Source organism: Cyclopterus lumpus, chromosome 4, assembly GCF_009769545.1.
Source record: "Cyclopterus lumpus isolate fCycLum1 chromosome 4, fCycLum1.pri, whole genome shotgun sequence".
Taxonomy (NCBI): Eukaryota; Metazoa; Chordata; class Actinopteri; order Perciformes; family Cyclopteridae; genus Cyclopterus; species Cyclopterus lumpus.
Window position 1 is genome coordinate 25,497,690 of NC_046969.1, and position 18,439 is coordinate 25,516,128.

Consider the following 18,439-nt stretch of genomic DNA (forward strand, 5'->3'; position numbering starts at 1 on the left):
AATAGATGGGATCCTGCACACATTTTCGTATTGTATAAATTAGTTATACTGTACATATTGGTTAAGTTTCTTTTTCCATATTTTTATTGTAACATTTCTGCCCTATATTTATGTTGTGGCAAAAATCCTTGAATAACCTACTTAAAGCAATAAATCTTATTCTGATTTAAATCGTTTGTAGATCTGCTGTGTAGATACGCATGAATTTAAAGACTTTTCTTGTCCTAATTTAAGCCAATTGTTGTCTATAAAGCTATTATTGTGTGAGTGGTAGCTATAGTTACATTAACAGGTTACAGATTGGTAACTGAGGTGTTTAAGTGTGCAAACAACACAGCTGAATTAAAAGAATAAAAATAATAACACAGATGTTACATTTCCGTCATCCCTCGAATAGCATTGATTTCACAGGTAACCCCAAACCTGGCAACCCAAATGCCAGCGATTCACGCGTGGACGATTCTTCTTCCGGGGTCTGTCTGATCGACTGATAGGTCAATTTTAAAGTTAGTCCACAATCATCATATAATATATATATATTATATATTATATGATGATTGTATGTATATATATATATATATATATATATATATATATATCCGTCTGTCTATATTTTTCAAAACCAAGAAAGAAATTTCAGTCAAATAAACAAAAATTCACAATGAAATAAAAAAAAAAAAAAAAAAAAAATCCTGCTCAATATTCATTGTTGCTTTTTTAATTTCATGTCTTGGTTCTTGATTGTACCACACAATTGTACCATGTCATTGTTTAAAATAATACACACACAGAATATGACTGACTCGGACAACATGAGATGAATACCACGGTGCCGGTGCGATGCAGTGAGACAGAAAGGACGATATTAATACATCGTTTCATGTACGTGAGCTGGACCCGGACGCAGCCATTAGGTGGCATCGTTGACCAAAGCACATTCATTCAAGGACGGCCTGGAGATGGAGGCACAATGTATATTTACTTCTACTATACTCGGGTACAATGTTAAAGTACTTTTACTTGAGTATTTCCTTTAATGAAACATAAAGATAACCCCAACTGTCACAATTAGCATTCTGCATTATTTCATTAGTTTTTGGCCAAAACGATTTTTTTTGAAGTCACATTGAGCTTTAACCATAAAGTTGAGAAATTCGCTTCGATCCGTTTTGTTCGGGTTCATTCAGCCTTTTTTTTTTTGGTGCTTTAAAGACCGTTTGCTCTCCCGCTCGACAGCACGCTCCTGTGTTAACTGGGCGGTCCAGCAGCAGCCTAACAGCACTGTAAATTACATTTATGTACCCAAAATTAGATCAAATCATTATTTTCTTCTTCTAAAAATTAGATGGCGTCATAAGATATGACGACAGACAACCAAAGCTTCATTATAATAAAACCGTAACACTGATCACTGTGCGGGCAGGTAGACTTTGATCTTGTCCAACAGGGCCGTGGGGTCCTGGAGGAGAGCTGGGAGGCCGTTCCTGTTGACGTAGCCAGCCAAGCCCACGGCAGCAGCCGCCACAACCAGGAGCCACTTCAACGACCTCTCGGGTTTGGGGTCATGGCAGGGTCGGGTCTGCATGGGTCGAGCCACTCTCTCCCACTGCGTGAAGATGGCCTGCCGGGCTCCGGCCCACTTCCCCGGTCCTCTGAGACGGTACTGGTACGGCGTGCAGGGGCCGAACATCAAATTCAGTCCCAGCCGGGGGTCGGTCAGCAGCAGCCTGGGCAGGCTGGGTCGAACTCCCACCAGCTCCGCGATCTCATCCATGTAGGAGATGTAGTCCACCTGGATGGTGTGTCTCTGACTGGAGACGTACCTGCAGACGAGACCACGGGGTGCATTTCAACAACGGGTGCCTTTCAGGTCCAAAATGGACAGACGTGAAGTTAAGAAAATCCACAATTCTATACCTTTTGGCCATTGTCTCCTGCTTGCACTGGACGTCTTCTAGCATGGAAGCAGCTGAGGGAAGCTTGATGCAGCCTGTTTATAATGAGCACTCACGGTGAGGGAATTCCTACATTCGACGTATTTCTGGAGAAGAAGCAGTCGGTAAGAGCAGCTCACCTTTAAAGACTCGCGTGGCCCACCTGGCCTGCATCTCAGAGATGGGCATAATGGCCCCCAGCGGCTGCACCAGGCCGATGATAGCCAGAGTGGGGCGGTCCAACTCCGGAGGAAACACGTACTTGTAGAGAGACGCTTTGTTCTCGGACACCGAGACCACATGCGAGGCCAGGAATGGAAAGGAGAACCTGTAGCCTGTGGCAAACACCTGCAGGACAGGGGACTCCTCTCAGTCACACACTGCAGGCCGACCATGCTGCTGTATATCACCTGTGTGTGTGTGTGTGAGAACACACACTTTGAATATTTAAACCCACCACCAGGTCGACGTCTTCCACGACGCTCCCGTCATCAAACTCCACACTGGACCCCTGAAACCTGCGGATGTTGGGCTTCACCTGAACCGTCCCCGACAGGATGCGGTTGGGGAGCTCGTCGTTCACCGTGGGATGTTGGCTGAACATCCTGAACGTTCACAATCACACCGGTGAGCAATACTGCAGAACAGAGTACGGGAAGTATGTCACCAAGCTCTGCGCCGCCGTACCTGTGCGCCGGCTTCAAGTTGTACAGACTGTGATCAAATCTCCGGCTGACCTTCCTCTCGGCCGCGCCGCAGCTCAATCCAAAGGGAAGGACGTGGCGCATAAATATAGCCATCCTGGTGTTGAGCATGTCTCGGGGAAGACCGTTGTCCGAGACTCGATTTAGGATCCAGGCCCCCCTCCGAGTGCTCAGGTACACCTGTCGATATATAGGACACACGTGTGAAGTAAAGCATCACGCCAGCGCCGCGTCAGGGGGTCGAAGCCTCACGCGACTCCTCACCGACCTGCTTGGTGACTCTGCTCAGCTCCACCGCGATGTCCCCTCCAGAGTTTCCTATCCCGATCACGACGGCCTTTTTGTGCCTCCACTCGTCGGCGGTCTTGTAGTCTCGGCTGTGGAAGAACTTTCCCGTGAACGAGTCGATTCCTCGGAGGAGAAGACGTCATTCTACTTTAGCTTAAAAAGGATTTTATTTAAATGTAATCTGCACTTGAAGTAGACTTTGTAGCTTTGCCCTTAGAATATAATCAAGGTTGAGTACATTATGCTGCACCTACTCCATTTGGGTGCTGCTGCCTTCTGTTCACACAGTATTACATCATCACCATGCACAGGGTTGCCACTAGAGGCTAGTTCAAAAGGTTATAGCCCACTAGTTGGTACCTGGGAAGTCGTGCAGCGGCAGGTTGGGGTGGCAGTGATGTCCAATGCAGATCATCACGGCGTCAAAAATGTGTTTCTCCTTTTCGCCGTCCTTGTTCTCCGTCTCGACGTCCCACTGGCCGGAGCGAGAGAAGTCCGACCTCTGCTTCACCTGCAAGACTTTGGTCTGAAACGGCAGAGAGGCACGATCGACTTTTATTTTAACGTGTTGCACTAAAACAATATTTTTTACATTCAAAGCTACGGTGAGAAAAAATAAAAACTCTAGAAAGGCCGAGACTGAAGCGTCCTCACGTTGAAGCGGATGTGCCGGGTGAGCTGGAAGCGGTCAGCGAACATCCGAAAGTAGTCCACGATGAGGGAGTTGTGCATGTAGTTGGGGTAGTGTGCAGGGATGGGAAAGTCACTGAAACACATCACCTCCTTGGAGGTGTTGATGATGACAGATTGGTAGATGCTGGCCCTGTCCGCCTCTGGGTTCTCCTGCAATAACAGACCCAGAAACACACATTCAAACCCTTCACTCTCTGAATGTACTTCACGCGTTAAAGAAAGTCCGAGACGCACCTTAAACTTCCACAGGCCTCCGATGTCGTCGCTGCTCTCGAAGCAGACGGGCTGCAGCCCCTCATCCAGACAGGTCTTGATGGAGGCCAGCCCGGAGCTGCCGCCTCCGATCACGGCCACGCGGCGGGTCATCCTTCAGCTCTGCTGTGGAGGAGCTTCAACCAGATGAGGCTGAAAAAGGTTTCACCTGTGAAACAAGAAGATGCATTCATGTACACTGAACGTGTTGAAAATTGCAGTTATTATACCGTGTACATTTATGATAATGTAATGTCTGTGGCTTAACAGGTGAGTCTATAGACTGTGATGAATACGGGTACAGACACGCAGTCTGGGTACCTTGAATGATGTTAATCATCAAAGGACATTATTTTAAAAGATCACACCTTTTTTAAATTAGATTATTTACTTTATTCATCCTCAGGGGGAGATTTCTTGCAGAAAAACATGTTTTACAAATATACAATACAATACAATATTACATTTAAGAATTTAAATAAATAAAAAAACTGAATTTAAATAATAAAGGAAGTGAAAATGTAAAAAATAAAATAAAAATGAAAGTGCATAGGTTTATTGACGATCAATTTGAAGAGGATTTGGCCCGAGGTGATTTATTATAAAGTCTAATAATACTAATAATTAAAATTATTATTCTGTAGTTAATTTAAAGCTAGCTTGCTTCAGTTATTTAACATAAATGACATGCTATTTTTAAATCAGGATTATTATTCTGTTTATTATAGTAATTATTTTCTCTGTATTATTATTATTATCACACTGCTAGAGCAGCCTCTCTCTCCTCTGTCCTTATCCTTCTAGACCTTTCCGCTGCTTTTGACACAGTGAACCACCAGATCCTTATTTCCTCCCTCCAGGATCTGGGTATCTCAGGCACCGCGCTCTCCCTCTTCTCATCCTACCTCACCGACCGCTCTTACCGGGTAACCTGGAGAGGATCTGTGTCTGAGCCTTGTCCTCTGACTACTGGGGTCCCTCAGGGTTCAGTCCTTGGTCCTCTTCTCTTCTCTCTGTACACCAACTCTCTCGGCTCTGTCATTCGCTCGCATGGCTTCACCTACCACAGCTATGCTGACGACACCCAACTGATCCTCTCGTTTCCCCAATCTAAAACACAGGTAGCAGCACGAATCTCTCAGTGGATGTCTGACTGACATCTCTCAGTGGATGTCTGACCGACATCTCTCAGTGGATGTCTGACCGACACCAGTGGATGTTTGACTGACATCTCTCAGTGGATGTCTAACTTGTAACAGTTCAGCTCCACACCTTCTTTCTGTTAATAGTTGTTTTCTTTATCTGTTTGTCTATTAACTCTCTTGTCATTTCAGACCCGGTCATTCACACCTGATCATCCTTCATTCCCTTCACCTGGTTCTCACGCCCATCTCACCTGCAACCCATTCCCTCGTTAGTCACTCACTACTTAGGTTCCCTCACTTGCACTTGTCCTCTGCCAGATTGCCTTGTGTTTTGAGACCAAGTTCTCCAGTGTGTATTGGTCATGTCTTGTCCTGAAAATATTCTGTTCAGTAAAGGACTATTTCTTACTACCTCCGTTTCGTCCATTGTGGTTGGGTCCCTGGTCTTCGATCCGTGACATTACAATCTGGCCAGTCATGGACCGAGCACCCCCTTCTGCAGCAAGCAGGTTCGAGAGGATCGAGGATGCCCTCCAGCAGCACGAGGCGCAGATGGTCCGCTTCGCCGCGGAGACGCGGCAGTCCACAGCAGCCCAGGAGCGGGCTATGGAGGCGAGGACCACCCAGATGCTTCAATTGACAACTGCTCTGACCCAGCTTGTAGCCTCTGCGCCGTCTCCTGTCTCTCCGCCTCCTGCCTCTCTGCCGCCTGCTCCAACGCACGAGCCTCGTGTGGGAACCCCGGAGCGCTACGCGGGAGAACCCGAGGGCTGCAACCCATTCATTACGAACTGCTCCATTCTGTTCTCTCTGCAGTCCCACACCTTCGCCACAGAGGAGGCTAAGGTGGCCTTCACCGTCAACCACCTGACTGGCAGAGCGCGACTTTGGGGTACTGCTGAATGGGAGAGACGTAAGCCAGCTTGTTCTTCTTTCCTGCTGTTTTCTGCGGAGCTTCGCAAGGTGTTCGGAGCGGTCTCCAAGGGTCCAGATCCAAGCGGGGGACTAGCGGAACTGCGCCAGGGGGACCGGACAGTTGTGGATTATGCCCTAGAGTTTCGCACAAGGGCACGCCTTAGCGACTAGAACGAGGCAGCCCAGTGTGAGGTGTTTTTGACGGGACTAGCGGATTATGTTAAGGATGAACTGATCTCTTTTGATTTGTCTGCCAACTTGGATGGCTTGGTAGAATTGACTTCCCGAGTGGACAGACGCATCCAGGCAAGGCGACAGGAGCGACGCAAGGTGGAGACAGATCGTCGTGTTTTCACCCAGCGTCGAACTTCTCCAGCAGCCACCAGCTTCACCTTGGGGTCCCAACCAGGGGAGGTTGAACCCATGGAAGTAGGGTGCACCAGTCTCACCCGGGAGGAGCGGGAGCGTCGTCGGCAGGGAGGTCTTTGCCTGTACTGCGGCCGGGCTGGACACTTCATATCCCGTTGTCCAGTAAAAGGGCGTGGCTCACCCGTAGCAGGGGAGATACTGGTGAGCCGAACCACAAGACTCTCTCCCCACCAGAGACCCCTTTTCCACGCTCAGCTGCTGCTCGCGAATGGATCACAGACCCTCGCTACATTCATTGACTCTGGCGCTGACGACAACTTCATTGATGAGGACCTAGTCCGTCAGCTGGGTATCGAGCAGGTACAGCTGCCTTGTCCTGTTCCAGCCAACGCTCTGGACGGCCACCTCTTAGGGACAGTGACTCACCAGACCATGCCAGTGCGCATGCTTCTGTCCGGTAACCACTATGAGACCATTAAGTTTCTTATCCTGCGGTCACCCCAGCATCCACTAATCCTGGGGCACCCCTGGCTCCGCCGCCATAACCTTCACATTGACTGGGCCACAGGGGCCATCCTGGGGTGGAGTGCATCCTGTCACCTGATCTGCCTGAAACAGGCTTCTGCACTTCAGCGGCCCGCTTGCCCCAGCTCTGCGTTGGACTTGTCAGGAGTGCCTACGGAATACCATGACTATCGGGAGGTGTTCAGTAAGGTCAGGGCCTCATCTCTGCCTCCACATCGGTCCTACGACTGTGCCATTAACCTGCAACCAGGCACTACCCCACCCAGGGGCCGCCTGTATTCCTTATCTGCACCTGAGAGAGAGAGGCCATGGAGACGTACATCGGTTCCTCTCTAGCTGCTGGGATCATCCGTCCCTCTTCTTCACCTGCCGGTGCGGGGTTCTTCTTTGTTGGGAAGAAGGACAAGTCACTTAGGCCTTGCATTGACTACAGGGGCCTCAATGACATCACGATCAAGAACCGCTACCCACTCCCACTCATCTCTTCTGCCTTTGAGTTGCTCCGGGGGGCAACCATCTTCACAAAGCTAGACCTGCGTAACGCCTACCACTTGGTCCGTATCCGAGAGGGGGATGAGTGGAAGACAGCTTTTAACACCCCCACTGGGCATTATGAATACCTTGTTATGCCCTTCGGTCTGACCAATGCCCCAGCCGTCTTCCAGGCCCTGGTGAATGATGTGCTGAGAGACATGTTAAACAAGCAGTTGTTCGTCTACCTAGACGACATTCTTATTTTCTCGAAGTCCCGAGAGGAGCACATTCACCATGTCCAGGCCGTCCTTCAACGTCTCCTGAGGAATTCTCTGTTCGTTAAGGCCGAGAAGTGTGAATTCCACGCCTCTTCTGTCCCCTTCCTGGGTTACATCGTTGGACAGGGGATCGTGCAGATGGATCCTGCCAAGGTGTCAGCGGTGACGTCCTGGCCCATTCCAGACTCACGGAAGCAGCTACAACGATTCCTGGGGTTCGCCAATTTCTATCGGAGATTTATCCGTGGCTACAGCACCGTGGCTGCCCCACTCACAGCACTCACCTCATCCAAGGTGCAGTTCCAGTGGTCACCCTCGGCTGAGGAGGCCTTCCAGACCCTTAAAGCCCGGTTTACCTCTGCCCCTATCCTTCAGGTCCCCGACCCAGAGAGACAGTTTGTTGTTGAGGTGGACGCCTCCGAGGTAGGGGTGGGGGCCATCCTTTCTCAGCGGGCTGCCAGTGACCAGAAGCTCCACCCATGTGCCTTCTTTTCTAGGCGGCTCTCACCTGCTGAGAGGAACTACGATGTTGGTAACCGAGAGCTGCTTGCCGTTAAGCTGGCCCTTGAGGAGTGGCGCCACTGGCTGGAGGGGACCAGTCTGCCATTTTTGTGTTGGACTGATCACAAGAACCTTGAATATATGCAGTCCGCCAAGAGACTGAACTCTCGGCAGGCCAGATGGTCTCTGTTTTTTACCCGGTTTAACTTTTCCCTCTGTTACAGGCCCGGTACTCATAACGTCAAGCCGGACGCCCTGTCCCGCCAGTTTGTGGACAAGGGGGATTCCACCCCTTGCAATGACAATATCCTTCCTGCCCCCGTCTTGGTTGCTGCTATCACCTGGGAGATAGAGGAAAGAGTCAAGGCTGCCCTGGAGTCCCAGCCCGGCCCGAGTTCCTGTCCCCCTGACCGCCTGTTCGTTCCCCAGACCCTGAGGTCCGAGGTCCTCCAGTGGGCCCATAGCTCCAGACTCACTTGCCATCCTGGGAGCCAGCGTACTAGGGATGCTTTACAGCAGAGGTTCTGGTGGGCGACTCTGGAGAAGGACACCCGGGAATTCGTCAACGCCTGTCCTGTCTGCAACCAGCACAAACCATCCCATCAGGCTCCCGCTGGTTTCCTGCAACCACTGTCGGTGCCCCATAGGCCCTGGTCGCACATCTCCCTGGACTTTGTTACCGGCCTCCCACTGTCCAACAAGCACACCACCATCCTAACAGTGGTCGATCGGTTCAGCAAGATGGCCCACTTTGTGCCCTTGCCCAAGCTCCCCTCGGCCAAGGAGACTGCGGAGTTGGTTCTGCATCATGTCTTCCGGCTTCACGGCCTACCCACGGACATAGTCTCTGACTGGGGTCCTCAGTTCACGTCCGTATTCTGGAGGGAGTTCTGTACACTAATCGGGGCCACAGCCAGCCTGTCATCTGGATTCCACCCCCAATCTAACGGCCAGACTGAGCGCAAGAACCAGGAGATGGAGACCGCTCTACGGTGTTTGGTCTCCGAGACTCCAGCATCCTGGTCCCAGCAGCTCCTGTGGGTGGAGTATGCCCACAACACCCTGACCAGCTCTGCCACTGGAATGTCCCCGTTTCAGTGTGCCTACGGGTTTCAACCCCCATTGTTTTCTGCCCTGGAGAAGGAGGTTTCCTGCCCCTCGGTCCAGGCCTTCGTCCGCCGCTGCCACCATACCTGGGCCAAGGCCAGGGTTGCACTCCTCAGCTCGGCCAACCGTTACTCCGCAGCAGCCAACCGGCGCCGCTCCAAGGCCCCCATCTACCAGGTTGGCCAGAAGGTGTGGCTATCGACCAGGGACCTACCCTTGCGAGTGGAGGCGAAGAAGTTGGCACCCAGGTTCATCGGACCATTCGAGATCCTGAAGGTAATCAAACCTGCAGCGGTGAGGCTCAAACTGCCCCGGACCATGCGGGTCCATCCCTCGTTCCACGTCTCCAGAATAAAGCCAGTTCGGGAGAGTCCACTGGCCCCTGCTGTACAGCCTCCGCCGCCACCGCGGTTCATCGAGGGAGGTCTTACCTACACGGTGCGCCGCCTGCTTCGTTCCCGCCGTCGTGGAAGAGGGTTACAATACCTGGTTGACTGGGAGGGCTACGGTCCAGAGGAGAGATGCTGGGTCCCGGCCCGACACATCCTGGATGCCCCTCTCATAAGAGACTTTCACCGCAGCCACCCTGATCAGCCCGCTAAGGGCTCTGGGCCCAAGGGGGCTACCGAGCCAGACGCTGTTTCCTCTCTCCCATTGGCAGCAGCAGACATCGGGGAGGATGAGGAGCCATCTTCTGATCTGGAGAACTCACCTGCCGATGAGGAGAGGGGGCGGAGATGTCTGAGGAGTATTAGTCCTCCCCCAGATCCCCTCTGCCCACCCGGTGTGGCAATTGTTTTGGGACGTCGGGAGCCGTCCCTTAGAGGGGGGATTCTGTAACAGTTCAGCTCCACACCTTCTTTCTGTTAATAGTTGTTTTCTTTATCTGTTTGTCTATTAACTCTCTTGTCATTTCAGACCCGGTCATTCAAACCTGATCATCCTTCATTCCCTTCACCTGGTTCTCACGCCCATCTCACCTGCAACCCATTCCCTCGTTAGTCACTGGCAGGTCTACCTGCTAATGCCATTCGACCTCTACAGCTCATCCAGAATGCAGCTGCTCGACTGGTCTTCAACCTCCCGAAATTTACCCACAATCCTCAGCTCCTCCGTGACCTTCACTGGTTACCAGGACATGGTCTAACCTCACATCCAGGACATGGTCTAACCTCACACCCAGGACATGGTCTAACCTCACACCAGGACATGGTCTAACCTCACACCCAGGACATGGTCTAACCTCACATCCAGGACATGGTCTAACCTCACACCCAGGACACGGTCTAACCTCACACCCAGGACACGGTCTAACCTCACATCCAGGACACGGTCTAACCTCACACCCAGGACATGGTCTAACCTCACACCAGGACATGGTTTAACCTCACATCCAGGACATGGTCTAACCTCACACCCAGGACATGGTCTAACCTCACACCAGGACATGGTTTAACCTCACACCCAGGACATGGTCTAACCTCACATCCAGGACATGGTCTAACCTCACATCCCAGCTCGTTCACTTCGCTCGGCTTCTGCCAATCGGCTTGTAGCTCCTTCACTTCGAGCTAAACACTCAACACAATCACGACTGTTTGCTGTGCTGTCTCCTCATTGGTGGAACGAGCTCCCCATTGACATCAGGACAGGAAGTCTCAACACCTTCCGTCGCAAACTAAAAACAAATCTTTTTCGACTATACCTTGAATAGGGAAGGTCCGCGTAGCAGGAGGCCCTAGTGGTTGCCTGTTACGAATGCCTTTACAACTATTATTTAAAACTTATAAAGCCAGTTTAAAATACTTTTTTTTATTGTGTAGCTTTATATGAGAGAGACAACTTTGAGGGATATCTTAATGTTATTACGTAATGTAATATTATTTATTTATTACATTATTCGGCCCAGATTCGGCAGCCGATAAACCGGTTGCCATGTCTCAGACAGAATCTGCCCATGTCCGTAACAGCTACACCTGGGCCCGCAGCCAATATAATATTAATAGTCATAATTATGATTATTATTATAGTGTAAATCCGTGATATTTTCTGAAACGTCATAGTACTGTGGAAATCTTATCCCAATACTACAAATGACTGCCTTCTTTCAGTAAAGATTACTTGAATAAATGATCTACTATAAGTTAATATGTATCTCAGGTTTTAACCTCACACCGTACTAAATGTGAGCTGCTGGACGCTTTTTTAACCATGAACAATATGTTGATCGAGGCTCATCTCATGAGGTGATCTTTGGGTTCACGGACCTCTTGAAGCTATTCTAATAATGTAAAGAGTCCTCTTCATGGAGGAGGAAGCTTCCAATGTCAATGTGACTTTACATCTGGAGGAAAAGTTTGAACTGCGAGGGTTCAATCCCTACTAATTATAATATAATGTAATATATATATATATATATATATTTATTTATATGTATATATATGTGTATATATATATATTTATATTTTTATATATATATAAAATCATATTATAATTAGCAGGGATATAACATTATATATTTATTTATATGTATATATATAAATATATATATATACACATATATATGTGTATATATATATATAAATATATATATACACATATATGTGTATATATATATTTATATTTTTATATATATATAAAATCATATTATAATTAGCAGGGATATAACATTATATATTTATTTATATGTATATATATAAATATATATATATACACATATGTGTATATATATATTCAGATTTTTATATATATATAAAATCATATTATAATTAGCAGGGATATAACATTATATATTTATTTATATATATATATATATATATATATATATATATATATACATTTATATATATACATGTATATATACATGTATAGAATCATATTATAATTAGTAGGGATATAAAATACATATATAAAACCATAATATAATTAGGAAGGATTACACCATGGCACTTAAAACTGTGTCTACAGATGTAAAGTCACATTGACAACCAACACAAGCAACATATAAACTGTAATTTGTTTGTTAATGTGACAATAAATACAACATGAAGTCCAGTGTGTGGAAATGAGCTAGAAGCTAAATGTGAAACACAACTCGTCTCCTTTTATGACATTCGTGTTTCTGTACATGGCAGCTGACACATAAACGTCATAAACTGTGTCCACGGAAAATATATCTCTTGGTTGGTTACTTTATTAGTACCGTAGGTAGACTTGGTTTGCAGTAGAAAACAGTAGAAAACGAGGCATCCATCTGGACATACATTACAACCAACACATACAAATTATTGCAAAGAACAACTTATAATATTTAAATAAAATATGCATAATAAAATATCCAAACAAGAGAAAGACAAAGTAAAACCTCGCTGGGTCCAAGGCATCAAATCCAATAGAGAAAAAACTGTAAACTCTGCGTCACCACGAGCTTTCAAAACATCTGTTTCAAGCCAACAACTAACTGACACCTGTGTGCATTAAAAACTAAACCAACAAAATACAATTATTCCATTCTTTCCATGAAATCTTGCAAATCACTTACCGGCCGAGATGCAAAGACAGAAATCTCGCTGCTGCAAAGGTTCAGAGTCATATGAGGAAAAAACCTTTAGCACATAATTATGACCCCGTCTGCGTTTTATAACCCTTTCACAGTGTATTAAGGTCACCTGAAGGTTAACTGTGACACGTGGGTTCTGGAAATGTATTGAACAATAATCTAGTGACGTTTGATTTGTGTTAACTTTAAAGTAAAATGTATGTGTGTCAGAGAGAGAGATAGCAAGACCTGCAGCCTTGTAATTAAGGAAATACAATTTCTAAAACTTTCCACAAAATGTATCAAAGATTTAAAATAAACTGAATTGATATGAGCCACGGAAAATATATTTCTGGACTTAAAAAGTATAATTAAGATCAAAGTTCTGACAAATTGCACGGATAAAAGATAATTATAATTTTATCCGATAATATAAATGCTTACATATTGTTATAATGTTATGCTTTTGTCAGGGTACTGAAATTTGTGTCTGGGAATGTGCGGCTGTCTGCTTCTCGGTAATAGATGAGGTAGATTGATAATTATATGACTGTAGACCTATGTGATTAATAAAATAGGTAGAATATAAATCTTTAGCTCAAGAGGTAGGTTAAAATAGGTTTTTAAAAAAAAGAAAAAGAATGAGGTGGTAGGAAGAAGTGATTACATGAAATACTGAGCGAAATCAACTCATGAGTGTTGAACCTTTACTGCAGGGACACCATTGACTCCACCGTGTGGCCAAGATTAGGTATTACAACGACGAGATTAGTATACACCTGTTCCACAGGTTGACACACACTTTACCAACCAAACTGATGCTGACATACACCATCAAAACACACAGATGGGGAATAATAATAATACTAGTAATGAATAGGTGGTGAAAATAAGAATAAGAATAAAATACTGATAAGGGAGAATAAAAGATTTTTAAGCTAAAATCAGGGTACACGCTCATACATCATCAGAACAGTAACTGAAGGCACAATAATCATACATTCTCAGTTTGAACGTTTTAATTGTTCCTTTTAATTTTTAATTATTATTATAATTAATTAATTAATAGTTTTTTTTAATGATTATTGTTTTAATTTTTTAAAATTTAAAATTTCTTAATTAATTTTATTCTTTAACATTTTTACTTAGCATTTTTCTAAATAAGGAAAAAGAACGAAATACATTTTTAAAGAAAATTGCAATCACTTTTAATTAAACCAGATTGCTCCATGAGACAAAAACAAAAAAAAATCACTTTGTTAGAACAATGCAAATAAAGTGCAAATAGCTTATTGTGGCTGCAATTAACCTGTTTTACACTGGATATCTTTACAAGATAATAACAATAAAGTGCAACCTGTGAAAAACGAAATAAAACAAGTTAAAATATTTGTCAATAAAGAGTTTTACACTAAATATCTTAACAAAACAATATAGGTTTTGTATGCACTCAGTGACACCTCAGCCCCACACATCACAAGTGTTGGTCCAGAGTGGGGGCGGAGCAAAGAACATGGGTCCAATGGTGGAAGCAGGGATTGAGGCTACGGACTGGGTGCCCACACAGAATTTAAAACATGCATTACTCCCCATCTGAGAACATGTACAGAAGTGCACACACAGCGGAGGTCCAGTTAGTCCCAGAGACACGCATGCTTGGACATGGTAGAAAACACTGACCATGGGGACGCTGACAACATGCTAGGCTTATTTCCAGACATCTTGTCGTATCTTTCGAGCGGCAGTGATGTTGAAGAACGAGGATGAAGGAATCTCCGCGGACACTGTTCTTTCTTTTATAATAGAGTTTATTACAGAGAGGAATCACAGGTCAGGACGAGCGTCTAGATCGCTCGGAGAAGCTTCTCAGCCAAATGGAAGATCTGACTTGAGACGTCACGGCAGCTCAGTTATCCATCCATCCATTATCACCCGCTTATCCGGGGTCGGGTCGCGGTGGCAGCAGGTTCAGCAGGCCGACCCAGGCTTCCCTCTCACCCGCAACACTTTCCAGCTCATTCTGGGGGATCCCGAGGCGTTCCAAGGCCAGCCGGGAGATATAATCCCTCCAGCGTGTCCTCGGTCTTCCCCGGGGCCTCCTACAAGTTGGACGTGCCCGGAAAACCTCTAATGGGAGGCGTCCAGGAGGCATCCTGACTAGATGAACCACCTCAGCTGACTCCTTTGGACACGAAGGAGCAGCGACTCGACTCCGAGCTCCCCCCTGATGTCCGAGCTCCTTACCCTATCTCTAAGGCTGAGCCCGGCCACCCTACGGAGGAAGCTCATTTCGGCCGCTTGTATCCCAGATCTCGTTCTTTCGGTCACGACCCAGAGTTTGTGACCATAGGTGAGGGTTGGAACGTAGACCGACCAGTAAATGGAGAGCTTTGCCTTCCGGCTCAGCTCCCTCTTCACCAAGACGGACCGGTACAGCGCCTGTTTTACTGCTGCAGCCGCACCGATCCGCCTGTCAATCTCCCGCTCCACCTTACCCTCACTCGTGAACAAGACCCCGAGATACTTGAACTCCTTCGCTTGGGGTAGGCAGTTTGCCCCCACCTGGAGGGAGCAATCCGCCGGTTTCCGGCAGAGCACCATGGCCTCAGATTTGGAGGTGCTAACTCTCATCCCTGCCGCTTCGCAGTCGGCTGCAAAACGCCCCAGTGAATGCTGGAGGTCACGGTCCGAGGAGGCAAACAGGACCACATCGTCCGCGAACAGCAGAGAGGCGATCCCGAGACTCCCGAACCGGATCCTCTCCGCCCCCTGGCTGCGCCTAGATATCCTGTCCGTGAAGGTCACGAACAGGACCAGTGATAAAGGGCAGCCCTGGCGGAGGCCAACACCCACCGGGAACGTGTCTGACTTACTACCGAGGAGACGAACACAGCTCCTACTGCAGGCGTACAGAGACCGGATGGCCCGTGCCAACGGGTCCGGCACCCCATACTCCCGCAGCACCCCCCACAAAAAACCCTGAGGGACCCGGTCGAAAGCCTTCTCCAGGTCTACAAAGCACATGTAAACTGGTTCGGCAAACTCCCAGGACCCCTCCAGTAATCTTGCGAGGGTAAAGAGCTGGTCCACTGTTCCACGACTGGGACGGAATCCGCACTGTTCGTCTTGAATCCGAGGTTCGACAAGCGGTCGGAGCCTCCTCTCCAGCACCCTGGCATAAGCTTTTCCCGGGAGGCTGAGCAGTGTGATACCACGATAGTTCGAGCACACTCTCCGGTCCCCCTTCTTGAAGATGGGAACCACCACCCCGGTCTGCCAGTCCATGGGCACTGTTCCCGACACCCATGACACTGAAAAGGCGTGTCAACCAAGACAGCCCAACAATGTCCAGCGCTTTCAGCATCTCAGGGCGGATCTCATCCACCCCTGGCGCCTTGCCACCAAGGCCCGAAAGACCTCCTTCTTCAGTTTGACGGCTTCCCTCACCCCCGGTGTCCACCACCGGGTTCTCGGGTTGCCGCCACGACCCGAGTGTCCAAGACATAGGGCCGCAGATCAGATGATACGATTACAAAGTCGATCATTGATCTCCGGCCTAAGGTGTTCTGGTACCAGGTACACTTATGAGCCACCTTATGTTCGAACATGGTGTTCGTTATGGACAAACTGTGGCTAGCACAGAAGTCCAGCAACAAAACACCATTCGGGTTCAGATCGGGCAAGCCGTTCCTCCCAATCACGCCCCGCCAGGTTTCTCTGTCATTGCCCACGTGAGCGTTGAAGACTCCCAGGAGAACTATGGAGTCGGCAGGCGGCGCACTTTCCAGGACCCCTCCCACCGACTCCAAGAAGGCCGGATACTCCGAAGCGCTGTTCGGTGCAAAAGTACAAACAACAGTCAGAGCCTTACTCCCCGCAACCCGTAGGCGTAGGGAGGCGACCCCCTCGTTCCCCGGGGAAAACTCCAAAACAGCGGCACTCAGCCGGGGGCTCGTGAGGACTTCACCTCCGTTCAATTAGAATGCATCCACCAATGCGCGATGCTCCCTGCAGAACGTTTCTGCATCTCGTTTGTACGGAGTCAGTCCTTCACATGCTTTTCTACATTGTTCTTCTGTCCATGGACGGAAAACATTTACCCTTACTTCCTGATCTAGGGTGCCGTCTGCTTGCCCTGGCATTTGTAAACCGTAATGCGGATTTGCTACGGCGACCAAGGGAAACGCAGAGGCCTGTGCATGCATGTCATCTTTCAGTTGTTCTAAGTCGGGGTATAAAGGGGGAGTGAGAGACGGGTTCCTCCCTGCTGCAACCGAACGTGTTTCAACAGGACTACGCATACCTTGTATTATATTTTAGTTTGTCTGTTCTGCTTTATTTTGTATTTGTAATTTTCTATTCCTCTATTGTGTTCATTGCCTCATGTATTTTCTGAAATGTTTACTTGTATTGATGTTGTTTTTACCTTGCTTATATGTAGAGCACTTTGTAAACTCTGTTTTTAAAGGTGCTATATAAATAAATGTATTATTATTATTATTATTATTATTATACCACTCTCTCCCTTTTGTGCCATCCTCTCTACGTGTTTATCTATTGCTGCCTCACCTCTCTTTTTCCTCTCTGCTCTGGCTTTCTCCTCTTCTCTTGCGATCTCTCTCTCTTTCCTGTCTAGTTCTTCTCTCATTTCTCTCTCTCTGTCTCTCCTTGCTCTCCTTGCTGCTGCACTACCTGATGTTGACGCTCCTGTTTCATCGTCAGAATCTTCTGAAACTGCTGCTACCATTGTACTTTGCTTGTCCCTCTCTTGGCTTTCTGCTCTTTTCTTTGTCTGCTCACTCCATATTTTTGCCGTTCTCATCTGTTTGTCCAACCCTGTCTTTCCTGCCGCTGTAGCCCTACGTTTTTCCAATAACTCAATACAGCTTGCTTTTTCTAACCTTCCTGTGAAACCATGTTTCTTATGTCAGGTTTTACAATGGATCGTACTACCAGGACAATAATGCTTCATGTACTTCATGTCCCCCGTAGGGACCGGTTTGCTATCCCCATTCCCCATTATGCTTTACACTATGTGTTCTTACTTGACAACGTGTCTTTCAGAAGCTAAATCCTTATTCATCACTTGTGTACTTCAACAGACCACAGAGTTTGTGTTATCACCGTTAGGTTTCCACTCTGCGCGCTGATTCCACTGATGACAGTTATTCAACCACTTGCATTCGACATTCATTCACAATTGTATGACCTCCTCAGGGTGGAGTAACTGTTCTCAAACCTCCTTTCGGTGGAGTTACCGCAACCTCCTTTCGGTGGAGTAACCGTAAACCTCCTTTCGGTGGAGTAACCGCAACCTCCTTTCGGTGGAGTAACCGCAAACCTCCTTTCGGTGGAGTAACCGTTCTCAAACCTCCTTTCGGTGGAGTAACCGTAAACCTCCTTTCGGTGGAGTAACCGTAAACCTCCTTTCGGTGGAGTAACCGCAACCTCCTTTTAGTGGAGTAACCGCAAACCTCCTTTCGGTGGAGTAACCGTAAACCTCCTTTCGGTGGAGTAACCGTTCTCAAACCTCCTTTCGGTGGAGTAACCGCAACCTCCTTTCGGTGGAGTAACCGTAAACCTCCTTTCGGTGGAGTAACCGCAACCTCCTTTCGGTGGAGTAACCGCAAACCTCCTTTCGGTGGAGTAACCGTTCCTTACCTGTTATCTGAGGTCACTGGTTGGGTCTGGATCCCGTCAATCAGCTCAGGGAAGA

At 47.5% G+C, this 18,439-nt stretch overlaps 1 protein-coding gene across 1 annotated transcript; it reads right to left on the bottom strand.

Annotated features, from left to right (window-relative positions):
• Nucleotides 1-1,408: 1,408 nt before the first annotated feature.
• On the bottom strand, nt 1,409-3,985 carry LOC117729661 (dimethylaniline monooxygenase [N-oxide-forming] 5-like). The gene is made up of 9 exons (XM_034530939.1): nt 3,854-3,985; nt 3,581-3,769; nt 3,287-3,452; nt 2,907-3,049; nt 2,622-2,818; nt 2,392-2,539; nt 2,075-2,282; nt 1,918-1,990; nt 1,409-1,823 (listed from the first exon to the last, which is right to left on the bottom strand). The coding sequence occupies exons 1-9, from the start codon at nt 3,983-3,985 to the stop codon at nt 1,409-1,411; spliced, it is 1,671 nt and encodes a 556-aa protein (XP_034386830.1).
• Nucleotides 3,986-18,439: the final 14,454 nt, after the last annotated feature.